Here is a 20,698-nt window from a genome sequence, read left to right as displayed (position 1 = left end):
CTGATTCACTTGTGGGTGTGGATTCTTGCCATACACTGGGAGACAGCTAATTGGAGGAAAGGCGCACACTAGGGTTGTCCCGATACCGATACTAGTATCGGTATCGATACCGAGCATTTGCCCAAGTACTTGTACTCGGGCAAATGCTCCCGATGCTTCCCCCGATACCTAGAGGACAGCTGTGATCGGCGTGTGGGGGAGTTACAAGATTCTCCCCCCGCCGGCTTTCAGCAGCTTTAGTGACATACAGCGGTGATCGCTCACCGCTGACTGTCACTGCATCATCCTCCATGCTCCCTCCGTTCCTCTGTGCCTCTCCGCTGTCCCCTGCATTCCTCTCTCCTTATCTGTCCCCTCTGTTCTCCCCCTCCGTTCCTCTCTCCTTATCTGTCCTCTCTCCTTATCTGTCCCCTCCGTTCTCCCCCTCAGTTCCTCCATCCCCCTCCTCCTTCCTTTGTGTATGGATAGAGTCAGCTGACTCTGTCCATTCACATTACTGAAACATTGTAATCTCCTGTGATTATGATGTCTCAGTTTATGAATGGAGAGGAGCCGCTGTCTTCTCTCCATTCATTCTCAGTGCAGCTGAGGCTGCAGAGAAAGGGACTGTGGAATCTCTATCCTCTGTCTCTTTCTCTGTCTCAAGGGGGAGATATCAGAGGTCTGTTAAGACCCCTGATATCTCACCAAAGCCCCCCAAAAGGGCTGATTAAAAAAAAAAAAACAATAAAGAATAAAAAAAATTATTGTAAAAAATAAAAATTGTAAAAAAAGAAAAAAAAAAAACCAACACATACAACATTCAACCCCCCCCCCCCCCCCCAAAAAATAGCAAAAAAAAAAAAAACTGTCACGTGACATTAAAAAAAAAGTATCGGTAATCGGTATCGGCGAGTACTTGAAAAAAAGTATCGGTACTTGTACTCGGTCCTAAAAAAGTGGTATCGGGACAACCCTAGCGCACGCAGACCCTCTCCACATAGGCAGAAAAAGGAAGAAACAAAGCCGAGCTGTGCTGCGAATTGACAAGCTGTCTGCTAATCTATTTATAGCACCCACCCTAACACAAATTTCAGGCTAGTTTTATCACAGTTGACAGAACTTGTCTGACGTTATCATGCAGATAACATAAGAACGGAGCAGGAGAAAGCCACGGGACTTAGGGCTTTGAAGAGTGAGAAGAAAACACTACAGATGTGCCTAGGTCGAAATTCAGGAATCGGTTTACATCCACTTTAACCACTGAAGGACCGGAAGGATTTGCCCCCTAATGATCAGGCCATTTTTTGTGATACGGCACTGTGTCGCTTTAACTGACAGTTGTGTGGTCATGCGACGCTGTATCCAAACAAAATTGACGTCCTTTTTTCCCCCACTAAGGCCCCTTTCACACTTATACGACTTGTCCCACGATTTTGTACTGCAAAATCGTATGACAAGTCATTCTCCATGATTTTCAATGACTACCATTCATATTGGCACGACTTTAAGTCGTGCCGACTTGAAAGTAGTCCCTGCACTACTTTGGTCCAACTTCTATGCGAGTTGTACTCCATAGACCTCAATGTTAAATCCTGAAGTAGCATGCAAGTCGTGCCTGAATAATATAGACACGACTTCAGTACGACTTTGTAAGCACAAGCCTGGCCTCGCTATTCGGGAAAGGAAAACTTTTCTTTCCTTTCCCGATGAGCGACAGGCAGTGCTGACAGCTGTCTGGTATTAATCCAGAGGGGGAACGCCGCGCCAAGTTTTAAATGAAAAAAACGGCGTGGGTTCCCCCCCCCCCCCGGGGCATACCAGGCCCTTAGGTCTGGTATGGATTGTAAGGGGAACCCCCTACGCCGAAAAATCGGCGTGGGGGTCCCCCCAAAATCCATACCAGACCCTTATCCGAGCACGCAGCCCGGCCGGTCAGGAATGGGGGTGGGGACGAGCTAGCGCCCCCCCCCCCCCCCTCCTGGACCGTACCAGGCCGCATGCCCTCAACATGGGGGGTGGGTGCTTTGGGGCATGGGGGGCGCAGTGCGCACCCCAAAGCACCTTGTCCTAATGTTGATGAGGACAAGGGCCTCTTCCTGACAACCCTGGCCGTTGGTTGTCGGGGTCTGCGGGCGGGGGGGCTTATCGGAATCTGGGAGCCCCCTTTAATAAGGGGGCCCCCAGATCCCGGCCCCCCACCCTATGTGAATGAGTATGGGGTACATGGTACCCCTACCCATTCACCTAGGGAAAAAAGCGTCAATAAAAAACACAGTACACAGGTTTTTAAAATAATTTATTAGGCAGCTCCGGGATCTTCTTCCGACTTCGGGGGTCTCTCCGCCGTCTCCTCCCGGTGTCCGCATCTTCTGCCGGCTCCTCCGCTATCTTCTGCAGCTCAATTGCTAGCAGTGGTCCGGACTTCTGCCTTCTTCTTTTCTTCCAGAGATGTTGACACGACGCTCTCTCCAGCCAGAATGGTCTCTGTGCGCTCCGCAAGGGACTTATATAGGCGGTGACCCCGCCCCCTTATGCCGTCACAGTCCCTGGGCATGCTGGGTCTGTGACGTTTTAGGAGGCGTGGTCACCGGGTGATGACCACGCCCCCTTAGGACGGCACAGTCCCAGCATGCCCCGGGACAGTGACCTCATAAGGGGGCGGTGCCACCGCCTATATTAGTCCCTTGCGGAGCGCACAGAGACCATTCTGGCTGGAGAGAGCGTTGTGTCAACGTCTCTGGAAGAAAAGAAGAAGGCAGAAGTCCGGACCACCGCTAGCAATTGAGCTGCAGAAGATGCGGACACCGGGAGGAGACGGCGGAGAGACCCCCGAAGTCGGAAGAAGATCCCGGAGCTGCCTAATAAATTATTTTAAAAACCTGTGTACTGTGTTTTTTATTGACGCTTTTTTCCCTAGGTGAATGGGTAGGGGTACCATGTACCCCATACTCATTCACATAGGGTGGGGGGCCGGGATCTGGGGGCCCCCTTATTAAAGGGGGCTCCCAGATTCCGATAAGCCCCCCGCCCGCAGACCCCGACAACCAACGGCCAGGGTTGTCGGGAAGAGGCCCTTGTCCTCATCAACATGGGGACAAGGTGCTTTGGGGTGGGGGGGCCGCACTGCGCCCCCCCATGCCCCAAAGCACCCACCCCCCATGTTGAGGGCATGCGGCCTGGTACGGTCCAGGAGGGGGGGGGGGCGCTAGCTCGTCCCCACCCCCATTCCTGACCGGCTGGGCTGCGTGCTCGGATAAGGGTCTGGTATGGATTTTGGGGGGACCCCCACGCCGATTTTTTGGCGTAGGGGGTTCCCCTTACAATCCATACCAGACCTAAGGGCCTGGTATGCCCCCGGGGGGGAACCCACGCCGTTTTTTTCATTTAAAACTTGGCATGGAGTTCCCCCTTATGATTCATACCAACTACTGCATGTTTTCATTTGTTAATGCCAAAAACGTGGCAAAGTAGTACTGCTCCCAAATCGCGGTAAAATCGCGGCGAAATCGCGGTAAAATCGTGCGACTTTGAAGTCGTATAAGTGTGAAAGGGGCCTAACTCTGCTTTCACATTGAGGTGTTTTTCAGGTGCTAAAGGGCTAAAAATAGTGCATGAAAAACACCTCACCTGTAGCCCCAGTGTGAAAGCCCGAGTGCTTTCACACTGGAGCAGTGTGATTGCAGGACGTTGGAAAAAGTCCTGCAAGCAACATCTTTTGGGGCGGTGCGGGAGCGGTGCTTACACCACTCCTCCACCGCCCACACCATTGAAATCAATGGCTACCGCTGCTGAAGCGCCTGCAAAGTGCTTCGGCAGCGGCGCTTTGCGGGTGCTTTTAACCCTTTATTCGGCCACTAGCAGGGTTAAAATCGCCTCTATAACAGCGGTAAAGCTCCCTTTACCGCTAACACGCCGCCCCAATGTGAAAGTAGTCTAATAGAGCTTTCTTTTGTTGGTATTTGATCACCTCTGCGGTTTTTATTGTTTGCGCTATAAAAAAAAAAAAGAGTGAAAAGTTTAAAAAAAAAAAAAAAAAAATGTTTTTAAACTTTTTGCTATAATACATATCCAAAATAAAATTTTAAACAAATTTTTTCATCAGTTTAGGCCAATATGCATTCTTCTATGTATTTTTTGGTAAAAAAATTGCAATAAGTGTATATTGATTGGTTTGCGCTAAAGTTATAGTGTCTACAAAATAGGGGATAGATTTATGGCATTTTTATTAATTTTTATTTCGCTGGTGGCGATCAGCGATTTTTAGCGGGACTGCGACATTGCAGCGGACAGATTGGACACTTTTGACACTTTCTTTGGGACCATTGACATCTATAAAGCGATCAGAGCTAAAAATAGCCACTGATTACTGTATAAATGTCATTAGCAGGGAAGGAGTTAATTGTGTTCCCTGGGAGGTGTTTATAACTGTATGGGGGATGGGCTGCCTGGGAGTTGAGAGAAACCGCTGTTCCTAATCACTAGGAACAGCAGATCTCTCTATTCCCCTGTCAGAATGGGGATCTGCTTTGTTTACACTGGCAGATCCCTGTTCTGTCTTTGTGGAGTGATCGCTAGTGGCCAGCGGACCTTGCGGCCGCCAGCTATGCGCATCGCTTCCAGTGTGCGATTCACCCAGGGGAGCCAGCCCGCGGCAGTACAACTGTGGCGGCTGGTCCTTAACCAGTTCAATACTGGGCATTTTCACCCCCTTCCTTCCCAGACCAATTTTTAGTTTTCAGCGCTGTCGCATTTTAAACGACAATTGTGCGGTCGTGCGACGTTGTACCCAAACAAAATTGATGTCCTTTTTTTCCCCACAAATAGAGCTTTCTTTTGGTGGTATTTGATCACCTCTGCGGTTTTTATTTTTTGCGCTATAAACAAAAGAAGAGCAACAATTTTAAAAAAAACTAATTTTTTCCTCAGTTTCGGCCGATACATATTCTTCTACATATTTTTGGTTAAAAAAATCGCAATAAGCGTATATTGATTGGTTTGCACAAAAGTTATAGCCTCTACAAAATACGGGATAGATTTATGGCATTTTAAAAAAAAAAGTATATATATTTTTTTTTTTTACTAGTAATAGCGGCGATCGCGATTTTTTTTTTTGGTGACTGCGACATTATGGCGGACACATCGGACACTTTTGACACATTTTTGGGACCATTCACATTTATACAGCGATCAATGCTATAAAATTGCATTGATTACTGTGTAAATGTGACAGGCAGTGAAGGGGTTAACCACTAGGGGGACACACGGGGTTAAATGTGTTTCCTAGGGGATGATTCTAACTGTAGGGGGGTGGGAACGTACAAGGGGAGGAGACCGATCAGTGTTCCGCTGTACTGGGAACACAGATCGCTCTCCTCTCACCTGACAGGATGTGGATCTGTGTGTTTACACACACAGATCCACGGTCCGGCCCGGTTAACGGGGAATCGCGGGTGCCCGGCGGACATCGCGGCCGCCGGGCACACGCACCAGGTCCCGAGCAACGCGGCAGGTGCGCGCCCCCCCTAGACGGCCGGGAACCCGAGGCCGTCATATGACGTCCACCCAGGATGGGAGATCCCATCTGTGGACGTCATATGTCTATACGTGGGTAGGGAAGTGGTTAAGCAGTTAAGGTAAAAAAAACCTCAGTGCAACCCCTGCCAACACCATTGGCTCTCGCTGCTGTCAATCACAGCCAGTGAGGATGGGGTGGGGCCAAGCCATGTTTTGTGTGTCAATGAGAGACCACATGTGGCTTGGGAGCAGCTTGCACGAGTATAGAAAGTGGCTTGATATGGTGGGCACTCAGCAGTGGAAAGGAGAGCCAGGAGTGCCAGCGGGGACCCAAGAAGAGGATGGTCAGGGCTGCTCTGTGCAAAATAATTTCACAGAGCAGGCAAGTATAACACGTTTCTCATTTAGAAAAAAAAAAAAAAAGGTTTACAATTACTTGAAGCATTGTATTTGTTGATGACATTATAAGGCTTCTCCTAAATGGCTGGGAAGCCACACAGCACCATCATACTGTATGTAGCTGATGCTTCTAATATTATAAAGCTGGCCATACATTATATAATTTTCTTGTTCAATTTCCATTAGATTTACCTTCGACTATGTAGTACAAGGGCCGGCCTGATTGCATACAAATGGAAAGTGTTTAGGTGTGACCTCATATTATAAGGTTTTGGTAAATCTAAAGGAAAGTTGTAGAAGAATATTGTATAAAGTATGGCCAGCCTAAGATATGGTGAACACAGCTGCTAAATCACTTGGTAATGGAAAATGATAGTTTGGGCCAAACAAAGTTTTTATAGTGACGGGAAACCTGGACTTCAGCTTTAATTCCAAAATTACGAATCACTAGAGATAGCTGTCCTGTTTGAGCCGGTTATTTACTTGTGCTGGAAGATTGAAGGCATTTATAAGGGTTATTATGTACCGTAAAGCTAATGAGTTCCATTTTAATTAGGACGTTAAAGAGTAGATTGAATTTATCCTACCGGTAAATTATAAACCCCATTACATGTTCTGGTGTCAGAGGCTGATTGTGAAACAACAGTTCTTTTATACATCATATCTTAGATATTGGTTGTCTAAGGAGCGGTTATTAGTATTCAGCTCAGTAATTGTGTAAATATAATAAAGACAAACAGATTTGAGAAAGCTGTTTTTATATTAACTCCTTGGATCCTGACACCCCAGTGTATAAATTACGTTTGGCTGTAAATAGGTACCGTTTTATACAAACCCTAAATAATTGCATAAACTACAACATCGGTTTTCTGCTTTTTGTCCTATTTTCTAAGGGGGAAGTGTAAATATATCCATGTTTAATTACTTATTATATATGAAAATTTCTATTCTACAACTATCTTTCTTCATATATACACATAATTGTAAACACACACAAATTTGCTTCTAATAAGTTAGAAAAGGAGCAGCAATACATTTCTGCAGAACATTTTTAGATGCTTTATACATGTTTTCATGAGCTGTAGATAGTAATATAGAGTATGTGTATGTTAGGTCTCTTTTAGCCCTCATGCACACAGGCTGTTAAAAAAACGTTATGAAAACGCCAGTATCTTTGCAGTGATTTTTTTAAACTTTTTTCAGCTTTTTTCAGCGTTTTTGCAATAGCGTTTTTGAGCGTTTTTCCGCGTTAGCGTTTTTGAGCGTTTTTTTTTTTTCAAATTTTGATCCATTGAAAAAAAAAAACAAAAAAAAAAAAAAAAAAACGCTGAAAAACGTTGGTGAATGACGTTTTTGAGCGTTTTTCAGCGTTTTTCAGCGTTAGAGCATTTTTACAGCTGAAAAACGTCTTTCAGAACCCACTGGTCCTGGGTTTTTTTTTACAGCTTAAAAACGCCTATGCCACTTGCAGCTCAAAAACGCCTAGGTGGGCATGAAGCCATAGACTAACATAGACAGGCCTTTTTAAGCTGCAAAAAAAGCTCAAAAAAGCAGCTGTAAAAACGTCCGTGTGCATGAGGACTTACACAGGCATACATCTGTGCGAAGGACTGTCTTTGCCCACACATCCATGTCCAGGCAGTCCCATTCATATCTATTTAGGTGCAGTGGCTGCACAGACACAGCCGTAGGTTCCAAATTGACAGCTGCATGTCCCAGAATGCAGACAGTGTACACGGCAGCCGCTGCCTCCCAAAAGACAAGAATGGGACAGCCTGCAGGCTGATGCGTGGACAACATTTGTGCATCCCACACAGGCAAAGACAGCTATTCGCATGGATGTTTGCTTACATACTCCAGTGTGAACGAGCCCTCAGAACCATATTGTGAACTCTCTAGAGTTTACTGGTCATACATAATAAAGACCGCTTTTTTTGGGTTACATAAAAGCCTAAACCTTCAGTACATCCCTTCTTATATATGCACGTTTTCACATGTTGATCCTGCCAGAAATCCCATACAGGTCTGAGCAGCTATGCAGCCCACAAGAGGATATCGGTAACAGAATGCATTTCTGTCAGGATCAACAAGTTGTGTTTTTTTTTTTTTTTTTTTTTTCAGTTTCTATCATCCACTGAGGACAGGAGAATGAAGGGTTGTGTTGTACCGTCACCTTCAGGAGGTATAGACACTGGTAAAGAAACAAAAATGTTAAAGGAGAAGTCCTGGACTCATACCCTTCTCAGTGAGCCACTGAGAGCCTGAGACGGCCTGCTCCGCCCCTCCATAGCTCAGCGCTCCAATAAGCACAGTGGGAGATGAGAAGATGGCTGTGACTGACAGTCTTACAGCTCTCTGCTCATGGAGCACTAAAAACAGAGTGATGGGCGGTGTTCGATCGCTTGGTTTTCAGTGCAGAGGCGCTGGGGGACAGATGCCACATTGGACTGATGCTGCATCCACCTAGGTAAGTCCAACTGTCATGCCTCATCTTCTTGCTAGTGTGTTAGGAGATGAATGCCTCTTCCTCAGAGCACTAGGGCTGCATTGTCGCACTTTCTAGACCTGTGTACTGTGATGGCAGTAGAGCGCTGTTCAGGTCCAGAGCCATGGCACAGCTTCTGGTGGAAGCCCCCCCCCCACCCTAAACTACCCCACCCCCCATGTTAAGGGCATGCGGCCTGGTACGGTCCGGGGGGGGTTGGCGCCTTCATTCGTCCCCACCCCCTTTCCTGGCCTGCCGGGCTGTGTGCTCAGATAGGGGTCTGGTATGGATTGTGGGGGGGACCCAAGCTGTGTTTTTTTTATTTCTATTTTTTTTCCTTTTTTTGCGTGGGGTTCCTCCTAAAGATTCATACCAGACACAAAGTATCTGCATTGTGGGGATTAAAATTGAATACCCGTTCATTGAAGTCGGACAGAGGTTGGACTTCAAGTTGCAGGGCAAAGTCGGATCCACAGTCGTACAACTGTCGTGTCGTACCAGTGTGAACTCGGCCTTAAGAACTGAATTTTTTGCCCTACGGATGGTGAAAGTACATCACTTTATGAACTATTTTTTGCACAAGCACTTTATGAACGTTTCTGACATCATTTTTTTATTTTTTTTTTTTTGTTCTTGATTTTTGTTTTGGATCTCATCTTCTATTGAATGTTATTTGCACTTTGAATTGCACATTATTGCATTATCACTTTGGAAACTGTTTCACTTTATTGAGCAAGCGCCACATAATTTATTGATATATACATTGTCACTGTGTGGGAACACTTATTCATGTTGGCAGCCACTCATTGATCCATACATTTGGTTTGCATATGGGTAGGGCTGAAACAACTAATCGATTAATCGGCAACTAATCAATTATGAAATGAATCGATTACTATTTTCATAAATGATTAATCGACCAGTAACATAATGGGGTTAAAACATAAAACCCAAAATAAAATTAGCCCTTTATAGTACAAAAAGAGAAAATCGCTACTGTAAATATTACTTTCACAGTTCTACAGTAAAAAAATAACCCCTTACAGTAGTGATAATCTGTTGTTTTTTTTTTTTTTTTTTGTACTATAAAGGGATCATTTTAGTTTTTTTTAACCCCATTATGTTACTAAATGTTTTAGATTTGGTTCACTATGTGTTTTTTGGTGCTTTTTGCAGACACGCACTACAGTTCCTTTATATGGTTTCCTATGGGACACGTTCACATCTATGCTTTTTTAAGCCGCTGCGTATTTGGAAAGGGTCAGGGACTTTTTTTTTTTGTGTTTAACACAAAACAGTGCTTTTCTGGTTCAATATACTTCAACGGAGAAGCTGCAGAAAAGCATGAAATGCGTTTTTGCAGCAATTTGTGTTTTTTAATCTCCCCAAAAACAAATTGGCCAAAAAAAAAAAATGCAAAAACACAAATCGCAGCAAAATCACGTGTGCAAAAATCAAAACGCCCAGATCAAAAGCAAACTGCATAGGTGTGTATTGAGCCTTATGCTGGCCACAGGGATCAATTTTCAGATGAGAATATTCATATGAAAAATCTTTGTATATTTGCTGAATGAAAGAATGTTTGAGATTGTCACTTGTTTTTAACATTTTGCTTTTAAAATGAATGTAATTTCTGAACGAAAACCACATCCACTGTCTGAAAATTTCTTTGCCTAAGAAGTTTTCTATTATTTCCAAATTTTCCCGTCACTGTGGTTGAAAATGAACGTCGATTTGACCCCACTAACGATTAGAAAATCGAACAAACATTCTTAAAATTACATTTTTTTTTAAGGAAGACATTGTTTTTTTTTCTTTTTTTTTTAAATAAAAAAATTTGATTTCTGAGTCTGATGATATTTACCAGATTCACCCTTTAATAGTATGTACAGTATATCTCTCCTCTAATATTACCGTATATGCAGTATATCTCCTCTAATAGTTTCTACAGTATACCTCCTCTAATAGTATATGCAGTATATACAGTATATCTCTCCTCTAATAGTTTATACAGTATCTTCTGTCTGTTATTCATATTATTTATATTTACCACTGCATAGAGATATTTAAGAATAAATTGCCTTTTTTTAAACATTACATATTAACTAAATTATACACCACACTTTTTTTAAGGTTATTAACCGATTAATCGAAACAATAATCCGCCAACTAATCGATTATGAAAATAATCGTTAGTTGCAGCACTACAAATGGGATAAAGGAATATTGCTGAACTTTGTTTCATCTCTTGGTTTCTGTGAAATTGTGTGAATGCATCAATGCAGTTCATGTTATCTCAACTTGCAGAGCTTGGATTCATTGTATTAGTTTACCAAAAATGTAAATATTGCAGAATATACAGCCTCATGCTACATAGCTAAGCTTCATTTCATGCTGAATAAACTAAATTAATAATGTGTCTTAACCCCTTTGCCGACCGGCTCACGCAGATATACTTCGGCAGAAGGGCACATACAGGCATATTAACGTACATGCACGTTGCCCTGTAAGACGCGGCATTGTGGCCGTGTGCACGCCGCGAGCTCCGTGAGTGTGATCGGGAGTTCCGCGGACTCTATGTCCGCTGGGATACCTGCGATTGTCTCACGGAGAGGAGGAATGGGGAAATACTGATGTGAACAAGCATTTCCCCCTTCTTCCTAGAGACAGGACACTGATCACAGTTCCCTGTGATCAGGAGTGGTGATCATTGTCGTGTCACATGTAGCCCACCCCCTCTACAGTTAAAACACATCCTTAGGACACACTTAACCCCTGCAGCGCCCCCTACTGGTTAACCCCTTCACTGCCAGTCACATTTACACAGTAATCCGTGCATTTTTAATCGCACTGATCGCTGTATAAATGTGAATGGTCCCAAAATAGCGACTAAGTGTCCGATCTGTCCACCATAATATCGCAGTCATGATAAAAATCGCAGATCGCCACCATTACTAGTAAAAAAAAAATATTAATAAAAATGCCATAAAACTATCCCCTATTTGTAGACGCTATAACTTTTACGCAAACCAATTAAGCGCTTATTGCTTTTTGTTTTTGTTTTTTTTAACAAAAATATGTAGGAAAATATGTATCGGCCTAAACTGAGGGAAAAAAAAAGTTGTTTATATATTTTGGGGGCTATTTATTATAGCAAAAATGAAAAAATATTGCGTTTTTTCAAAATTGTCACTTTTGTTTTGTTGCGCAAAAAATAAAAACCACAGAGGTAATCAACTACCACCAATAGAAATCTCTATTTGTGGGGAAAAAAGGACGTAAATTTTGTTTGGGAGCAACGTCGCGCGGCCGCGTAATTGTCAGTTAAAGTGATGCAGTGCCGAATCGCAAAAAAACGCTCTACGGGGCTGAAGTGGTTAAATAGAAAACTATCTTTAGATAGATTTTTACTCCAAAAGCATTTTATTAAAATTAAATTTGATGAGAATAAAAAAAATCTGATTTTTATTTTTTTTTTCATCATTGATTTTTGTCCACCCTGCTGTGCTGCATCTATGGAGATATAGTAGTGTTACACTAGGAAAGGACTACAGAACATCATCCCCCCATCTCTATAACCTAGAGTGGTGGTTTGAAGCAGGGAGCATAGTTGGTTATCAGTTTATAAGATTTCTGGTAGTATTAATAAGCATTTTTGTGCATCTTTTCAACATGTATAACAAAACAGACCTAAAGTGAGCAAATAAGTTAAAGCGGGGGTTCACCCACACCGCCAAAAAAAAAAAAAATATTAAAAGCCAGCAGCTACAAATACTGCAGCTGCTGACTTTTAATACATGGCCACTTACCTGTCCCGGGGTCCAGCGATGTCGGCAGGGGACACCGAGAACCCGCTCGGTTCTCGGCAGCTGCCGCCGCCATCCTAGGTGAGGGAATCAGGAAGTGAAGCGTTGCGGCTTCACTTCCCGGTTCCCTACTGCGCAGGCGCGAGTCGCGCTGCGCGTCCCAAGTGGTCCCCGCTCTCTGCTGGAAGCTGTGTGTTCCCAGCAGACAGCGCGGTGGGGACGTGTCCCTGCATTTCTGTTCTCTCTTAGGCCCCTTTCACACTTAGGCGGGGTGGCGTCGGCGGTAAAACGCCACTACTGTTAGCGGCGCTTTACCGTCGGTATTCGGCCGCTAGCGGGATGGTTTTACCCCCCGCTAGCGGCTGAGAAAGGGTTAAAAACCACCACCAAGCGCCTCTGTAGAGGCACTTTGCCGGCGGTATTGCCGCGGTATCCCATCGATTTCAGTGGGCAGGAGCGGTGTATAGACCGCTCCTTCACCGCTCCGAAGATGCTGCTAGCAGAATTAAAAAAAAATAAATAAAAAATCTGTTGTTTTTAGATTCACACTGATGGTGTGTTTTTGATCTGATTTTCAGTGTTTTTTAATTTCTCATTTCAGTGCTTTCAATTCAGTGCTATCTGATTCACATCTGAAATCTAATCAGTGTGAATCAAGATGTAGTGTTTCATCATTAAATCTAGGGCCGAAAAAACGAATTGATTAATCGTCAACTAATCGATTTATGAAAATGGTTGTCAACTATTTTCATAATGGATTAATCGGCCAGCCGATTAGTTGGCCTGCATACAGAATGCATTATTTGTTTAAATATCAGGAAATACAGTGAAGTACAAATACAGCACAGTACACCGTCAATACACATCAGTAAGTGCCTGAGAACTTGTGAATGTGTGGGGAGCAATGCCTCATGGGACATGTAGTCCTGAGCAGGAAGTGAGTGGTTCTAAATGCTGAAGTTTTTTCACCTTGCTATAGAGGTGCTCTATACTATACTTTGTATCTTACTATTGGGGCACTCTGAAGGCAGGAGGAGCCAGAAGCGTCCGTGGGGGACCCCAGAAGAGGAGAATCTCAGGGCTGTTCTGTGCAAAACCATTACACAGAGCAGGTAAGTTATAACATGTTTATTGTTCAAAAAACAAAATCGCTTTGAAGACTGTGCAGGGAAGATCAGCATCTGAACCCAGTGAAGGTGAATGCTTGGAAAGAAGAAAGAAATGGCTGCACATCCAGAACTCCCGATTGCCTTTTATTGATCACAAGGATAACACCAAATTTACCAACAAATGGTCACGTAGACGTGTTTCACACATACATCTTGTGCTTAATCATTACCCTTAAGGTGGATGCTGATAGACTGGAGGTAATAGAAGGCATTATAATTTAACGTTTAAAGTAAACTTTTACCAGTATTGTGCATTATATTTTAAATGATCATATCCATGGAAAAAAAAAAAAAAAAGTATATATCTTATAATAAAGTAGTATCTCCCTTCATATAGCTTCATGTCTGACTCATATATCCTACTTCTGGGTGTATTTATTATTATTATTATTATTATTATTATTATTTATATGATGTAAGTAATTTTACTGTCACAGTATAAACCCCTTATAGTAGCGATTATCTGCTCTTTTTGTACTATAAAGGGTTATTTTAGTTTTTTTTTTTTTTTTTTCCCCTTTATGACAGGTGATACAAAAAAAAGTATGCTGCTGCTACTAAACGTCTTAGGCCTGGTTCACACCCATGCGTTTTTGGTGCTTTTTGCAGAAACGCACTACAGTTCATTTAACATGGTTCCCTATGGGACATGTTCACATCTATACTTTTTTTCAGCTGTTGCGTATTTGGAAAGGGTCAATTACTTTTTTTCAACAGAACGGTGCTTTTTTTTTTTTGCTTTTTTGGTTCAATAGACTTCAATGTAGAAACTGCAGAAAAGCATGTAGTGCGTTGTTGCAGCAAAATCGCGTGTTCAAAAACGCAAACCAAAAAGCACTGCAGAAACGCAACAAAAGCAAATTGCCCAGGTGTGAATCGAGCCTTATGCTGTCCATATGCCTATTGATTTTCAGACAAAAATCTTTATTACGAAAAATCTTTGTACATTCGCTGAATGAAAGAATGTTGTTTGAAAATTTCACTTGCTTTTAACATTGTTTTAAAATGAATGTAATTTCTGAACGAAAACCACATACACTGTCTGAAAATTCCTTTGACCAAGAAGTTTTCTATTCTGCTCCTTCGAATTATACCGTCGATTTGACCCCACTAACAATTAGAAAATCAACCAACGTTCTCAAAATGTATTTTTTTTTTAAAGGATGACATTGATTTTGTATGGCCAGCATAAGTGACAGTAGGCGCAGGTAGCTTTTATCAAGCCACCTACTTACCTTTGACAAGGGAGTCTGTCATACATAATAATATATAACAGTTCTGTCAGGCGATCGATGACACTCAGAGCTGCTAGGTAACACTCTGTTCCTGTGTGTCTCCGATGAGTGGGCATCCAAGTGTTTCCAAGTGTCTATGGCACCCCCCCCACCTCTGGCCACTTGCAGTACTGCATACAATAGCAGTCACTGTGGAATTAATTATCTGAGTTTCCATTGACTCCTACAGGGAAACTCACTTTGATATACGAGTGCTTTGTATTACAAGCATTCTTCTGGAACGCATTATGCTCATAATCCAAGGTACCACTGTATATACATTGTTTACAGAGTGCTGACCAGTGCTCTGACCCGCCGCCTCTCTCGGCCTGGCAGATGCAGTGGGCAGGGCCGAGGATCCCCTGCTGACGTCAGTCAGGAGGGGAGGAGAGAGGTGGCCCCCGCCCGCTGCAGCTGTTGGGCGAGAGAGGAGCGAGGCTGCGGGTCAGATCAGCGTTCTCTAAACAAGGTGTATACTGCATTATTTTTGACGCTCAATCGCAGGGGGACATTACGTAACCAGAGAGGATAGTGTGAGAAATTAATAGTAATTAGAGCAGCTGGAGTGGAGGGGGCAGGCGCAGACATAGTGCTGACAGGCAGGGAGGACACAGCGGATGACGGAGGCATGTAATCTGACCAGTGTCAGGGCTCAGCAGCCATGTTACACTGTGGTCAGCATACAGAGGGGAGGGCAGAAACTGTCAGGATCAGCCAGGTATTTCGGGTGATACAGGGGGCCACATTACACAGCACAAGCACTGTGCTGTATAACATGCTTGTAAGGAACAGGATCTTTATCTTTTGAATTTATATTTTTAGATTAAGAAACGCTTTAAGGGATCTTTTGACAGAGACAATGTTGCGTCCCCACCATCTATTTTAAGTTCCAAAGGCCTGCACCAGCATGCTGGAATTATGGGCACCACCCTATTCAAAGAACTATTTATAGCTGTTTCAATTTAGTCGTGAAGCTGCTTAGGGAAGGGAATGTTGTGAGGCAGGAAAAACATGGTCCGACCGTTGGTTTTTACCGTTCAAAGAGTTTTATTTTATCTATTTGACAGATGCAAAGAAACAGCTGTTTATCCATAAATCTTGAGCTGAAAACTTCCTGTACTCTGTCCATCCTGGACTGTTATCAGTTAGCATTGTGTCCTGCTCTTTCTGTGCACTACAAAACCACCCCTTGTTATGAAGAAGAGATGGAGGTGTTGTGTAGTCCTTACACATTTCTTGTCCTAGGGTGGAAATGATGCTCAATATGCTTGTCACACTAGGACAGGAAGGGAGTAATTGGCCAGATTACCAGGTGGGAAAAAAAAAGTACAGTTTTGTTGCCTAAAAATAGGTTAAAAGGCATCTGTTCTGTTTGGAATAATTTATGCTTCACTAATTTTAAGAAATTTGAATCTTTTAAGGATTTTTAAAAGCATTTTACAGCTGCTCGACTAATTTGCATTCAAGTAGTTACTTACATTTTTAAAACTATTCATTGTTGTTGCCAGGCTGAGGTATCCGTGCGAGTCCTAAAAAAAGATAATTTTCTAAGTCAAAAATCTATGAAAATACTGCTATTCACATTTTATTAAGCCTTGGTGTTTCAATGTAATAGTTCAATGTTTGTAGAACACTAGCATTTGGAGCTTTTTCCATACAATCTCATGCCAATGTTGACCCTGGTGGATTAAAATAGCCTTTTTTCATCCATGACCAAATTTGGAGCTGAAATATCTGCCCACTGGGACTCTGTAAATTTATTCTAGTTTATGGAGTGACAGTTTTATACAAATAATTGTTATTCCCAGTGCATGGTTTAAATTAAAATCTAGTATTCCAGTATAAAACAAGCAGTCTTTTGCCAGTTTTGCATCTTTCTTTCCCAGTGTTTTATAGTCTTTCTGGTAACTAAAAAGTAAAAATAGAGATTGCATTGATTGTCTTTCTTTGTTTTCAAATCTAGATAAAGATACGATAAGTAAAATCAGAGATCTACGTATGAAAGCGGAAGACTATGAAGTAGTAAAAGTCATTGGCAGAGGAGCTTTTGGTGAAGTTCAGTTGGTATGTATTTCTGCTTGATTGTGAGTTATAACACCAATCAGGTGTTAAAGGGGCACTCTATCTGGTTTGGAGTGGCTAAATAACTGAAGATAATAAATATTACCCCTTCTCTCCATTGCCATAATTTAAAAACCCTAAGTTCCACGTTTCATAATTTGTCCATACATTTGTGTCAGGATTTGTTCATTGAGATAACTTCTGATACATGCAATAAAGGCATATCACACTGCTGTTCTATATACCAGAGAAAATACATTAAAGTGTGGTAATTTACAGAAAAATCTATTTTAGTATATTTCTATTGTTATATTCCTAAAGTGCTGTAGTATTTTTTATTTTTTTTTAAGTTGGCAAGTGTAGCTTTCCATCAAACTAATACATAACTTTTATTTTTTGGAGTACTAATGTGTTTTAGTGTAGTTCGAAAGGCAGAGAATGTTTTACCTCAATGCATTCTCTGACTTATTTGACTGACAGCAGCAATAGCCAATGTCTTCCGCTGCTGCCTGTTAGACCAGAAAGTGGAAGAGTGGTGCAGCAGATGGGGACAGCGCAGGATCGTGAGAGGAGCTAGTTAAGTGTTTAAGGGGGGGGAGTGTGGCGTTTCTTTGCCTTCATGTAGGGAATGCATTAAAGTAAAAATCACCTAGACATTAGAGCCACTCTTTAATTTTAATAAAGGTGCAAGTTTATGTATTGCGCAAAATTTATGAAGATTTGCAACTCTTGGTTCTGATAGCAACACGTGCACAAAATTCAGATAGTTCTAAAACGTGACAGACTTTGCTAAAGTGTCTCTCTTGCATTCTGAAAGTGGCGCAGCGTGAGCCAAATTCAAGTACAAGTTCGAGATGGGTATATGCGTTTGGCATACTCTTCACCACTTTTAGAATGCATGACAGAAAATTTTGCATTTTATAAGCTCAATGTGCATGGACCCTTAAAACCTGATTCATGAAATTTGACCTAGGCACATATATCTGTAGTGTCTACTTATCTCTCTCCAAAGTCCTGTGTCTTTCTGCTGCTTTAGTCTTCTGTTACAAGCCTGTTAACTTTTGAGAAGTTCTCTGACATGGGAGATAAAAGCAGCTGAAAATTTGTGTCGGGGAGGGTGCTATAAATAGATTAGCAGAGTGCTTGTCTATTCACAGCACAGCTCTGCATGTATCTTCATTCCTCTCCCTATGTTGGTGGGGGGGGGGGGGGGTGCCTTTCCTCCAATTAGCTGTCACACAGTGTATGGCAAGACACCACTCCCACTGCTTGAACAGGAAGAAGAAATTATAACATTATGATCACCTTCTAAAGAGTATAGAAAGCTGAAGACAGCAGATATACATGTAAAAATTATGTAGGGAGATTTTTTCTCTCTCTGTGAATCATCTGTGGCTCTTCACTTCACTGGGTTTATGTGAGGGTTTACATCCACATGTTAAAAGGAAAAAGTCAGGAACTTGCTGCACTCCCCGGTATTTCTATTTTAGCATCATAACAGTGTCACGGGCATGACAGGAACAATAGTTGGTCACGCATTTCACGTTAAAAACAGCGCATAGTCAGACCACCTGGTGTATGAGGTGAGGTTTAAGTAAGCGCTGTTTTTAGCATGAAACGCGTTACCATCTATTCCTGTCATTCCTGTGATACTGTTGTTATGCTGAAATAAAGATACAGAGGAGTGCAACAAATTCTGGACTTTTTCCCTTTTGTGTCCTGTCAGACTGGCTGTGTGGCATCCTCGTGAAAGACTCAGTGAGGATTGAATAATGGTTCACCTGGAGCCGCAAAATATGTATTTCTGCTGTAATGGACTCTTAAGCACTTCCTGCTAGAAAAGCAATACTTTCATGGGCTTTTATCGAATATTCTTGAAGCTTTTTAAACGCTTCATAAACACAAAAACATGTCATAAATACATCATGTTATAGGTACATTAATGAGCATTACTTCGTTCTTAATCAACACATGTGAACGAGCCCTTAAATTGTGCTTGTTCTGTGAGAAACTGAATGATGTTCCTTTTATTTACCTCAGTAAGGGTGAAGCAGTCAGAGGGATTCCCTGACTTTTGGTCTGAGTCATCCAGGGAATTTCCAGAGGGTAAAATAGGGATTTAGAGGGCTTCTGCGAAATTGAGTTTTCCAAGAATTCACTTCTTATGGGTTGCATATTTTGCAAGTTGATCTTTAGGAGTTCCTCAGTTTTAACTGTTTGTTTTTATTTTGTGTGTGACCTCCTGTTTTTATTTAACAAGGTAAGGCATAAATCGTCAAGAAAGGTGTATGCAATGAAGCTCCTAAGCAAGCTGGAAATGATAAAGCGATCGGACTCTGCGTTCTTCTGGGAAGAGCGAGACATTATGGCATTTGCCAACAGCCCCTGGGTTGTGCAGGTATGTTGGAGTGGTAAGCCTTTGTGGCTACGCTGAATAATGGCTTTTTTTAAATTAAATCAAGCTGTTTGTATAACTGTTTTTGCAAACGGTGCTGGACATTACAGCAACTCCAGGCTTAAGGTACAATAAATCTATTATTTATGCATACTTTCTCAAAAACATTTGAACTCTGAAAAAGTTCAAAAAGCTCCTCTGTATGCTTGCAACATGGTCCTCCATAGGGAGAAAGCACTTACTCTTGTAAGCTTATCCTAACTGCTGGAGAGAGCCAGAGCAGTGCAGATGAATCTATAAGGCTGTAGTGGGGTGGCACCTGGGGGGGGGTGGAGTTTTGCATCCAGCAGAGTGGGGCCACTGAAAGCTGCTGAATTTGATCTCCTGTGGTTGGAAAAAAAATGTAAATAAAATCAGCACAAGGGACATTACCATACCATGTGTCCCTTGTGCTGCTGTCCCTTCTTTTAGTAGAAATCCTGCTCTTTTGATTCCCCCCTTCACCCCCACTGCTGTAATCTTCCAGTGTGGCGGGGGTTAATGGAGACAACAGAGCTGTGACAGCTACTCATCAAGACTGCTTGACTCTGCCCACCCCTCCATCCCAGCCCCCTCCATTCAAAGAGGCCGTACTTCAGCTTCTATGCTTGAGATGTGATCTATGAATGGTGGATGATTGAATGGTCTGCCCCCCCCCCCCCGTCCTATATTCAAAGCTCATGTTTCATTCATAGAAGCTTTGGTATGGCTTCTATGAATAGAGGAGTCGGGCAGTAAGAGAGGCAGTGTCGGGCACTCTTGATGAGTGCCTGTTACAGCTTTGTCTGGTGCATTGGAAGTAAAATGCAGCGCTAATGATGATAGCAGATGGTGAAAAACACATCAGTAATGGTGACCATTACAAATATACACATAACTGGAACACATGAAACATAATACAAAATGTTGAGTGTTGGGTGAGATATGATGTCCCAATGTATAGCTATAAATCAAACACAAGAAAGTCCCAAACATAGACTGAGTATAAATGTTGAACTGGTGTGAAAATCTTCTCCTGTATATCATGGGTTATACGGTCATGGAATGTGAATAGATGGAATACGCTTACCAACAGGAGTGGATTCGGATGCCAGTGACACCGAATCAAGCAGGCTCTGAGATCCCTAATGGATGATGGTTGGTCCTGGAAACCCCGGATCTCAAGGGGGATCTATCTTCTATGGTCCACGTCACGACTGTCGGTTCGAAAGCCCAAGGGGGGAGTCTCCGCCACACGAAAGTCTCCAAAACATGGATGGTTCCCAAAAAGATAGATATAACGCCAGTAGTGCAGATCAAATGACTTATTTTATTGGATATAACCAATAATCAACAAACGATATAAAAAGCGTGATCACGTATAAAACTGTAAAATCTAATGTAGGCAAGAGTAAGGCTCATCCTACACGTTTCGTCCACAAGGACTTACAGGGGAAGTTCTTGTGGACGAAACGCGTCGGGCGAGCCTTACTCTTCCCTACACTAGATTTTACTGTTTTATTCGTGATCACGCTTTTTATATCGTTTGATTTTTGGATATATCCAATAAAATACGTCATTTGATCTGCACTATT

General features: G+C 42.5%; 1 protein-coding gene across 2 annotated transcripts in view; it reads left to right on the top strand.

Moving 5' to 3' along the window:
* ROCK1 (Rho associated coiled-coil containing protein kinase 1) overlaps positions 1-20,698 on the top strand; it is a 228,886-nt gene that overhangs the window by 82,171 nt on the left and 126,017 nt on the right. For both annotated transcript variants that reach the window (XM_073631444.1, XM_073631445.1), the window contains exons 3-4: positions 16,593-16,693; positions 18,951-19,088. In XM_073631444.1, coding sequence (XP_073487545.1) covers positions 16,593-16,693; positions 18,951-19,088 — 239 coding nt within the window. The remainder of the gene's footprint in view (positions 1-16,592; positions 16,694-18,950; positions 19,089-20,698) is intronic.

This window comes from Aquarana catesbeiana, linkage group LG05 (assembly GCF_042186555.1).
Source record: "Aquarana catesbeiana isolate 2022-GZ linkage group LG05, ASM4218655v1, whole genome shotgun sequence".
Classification (NCBI taxonomy): Eukaryota; Metazoa; Chordata; class Amphibia; order Anura; family Ranidae; genus Aquarana; species Aquarana catesbeiana.
This window is presented reverse-complemented; position numbering and strand designations above follow the sequence as displayed.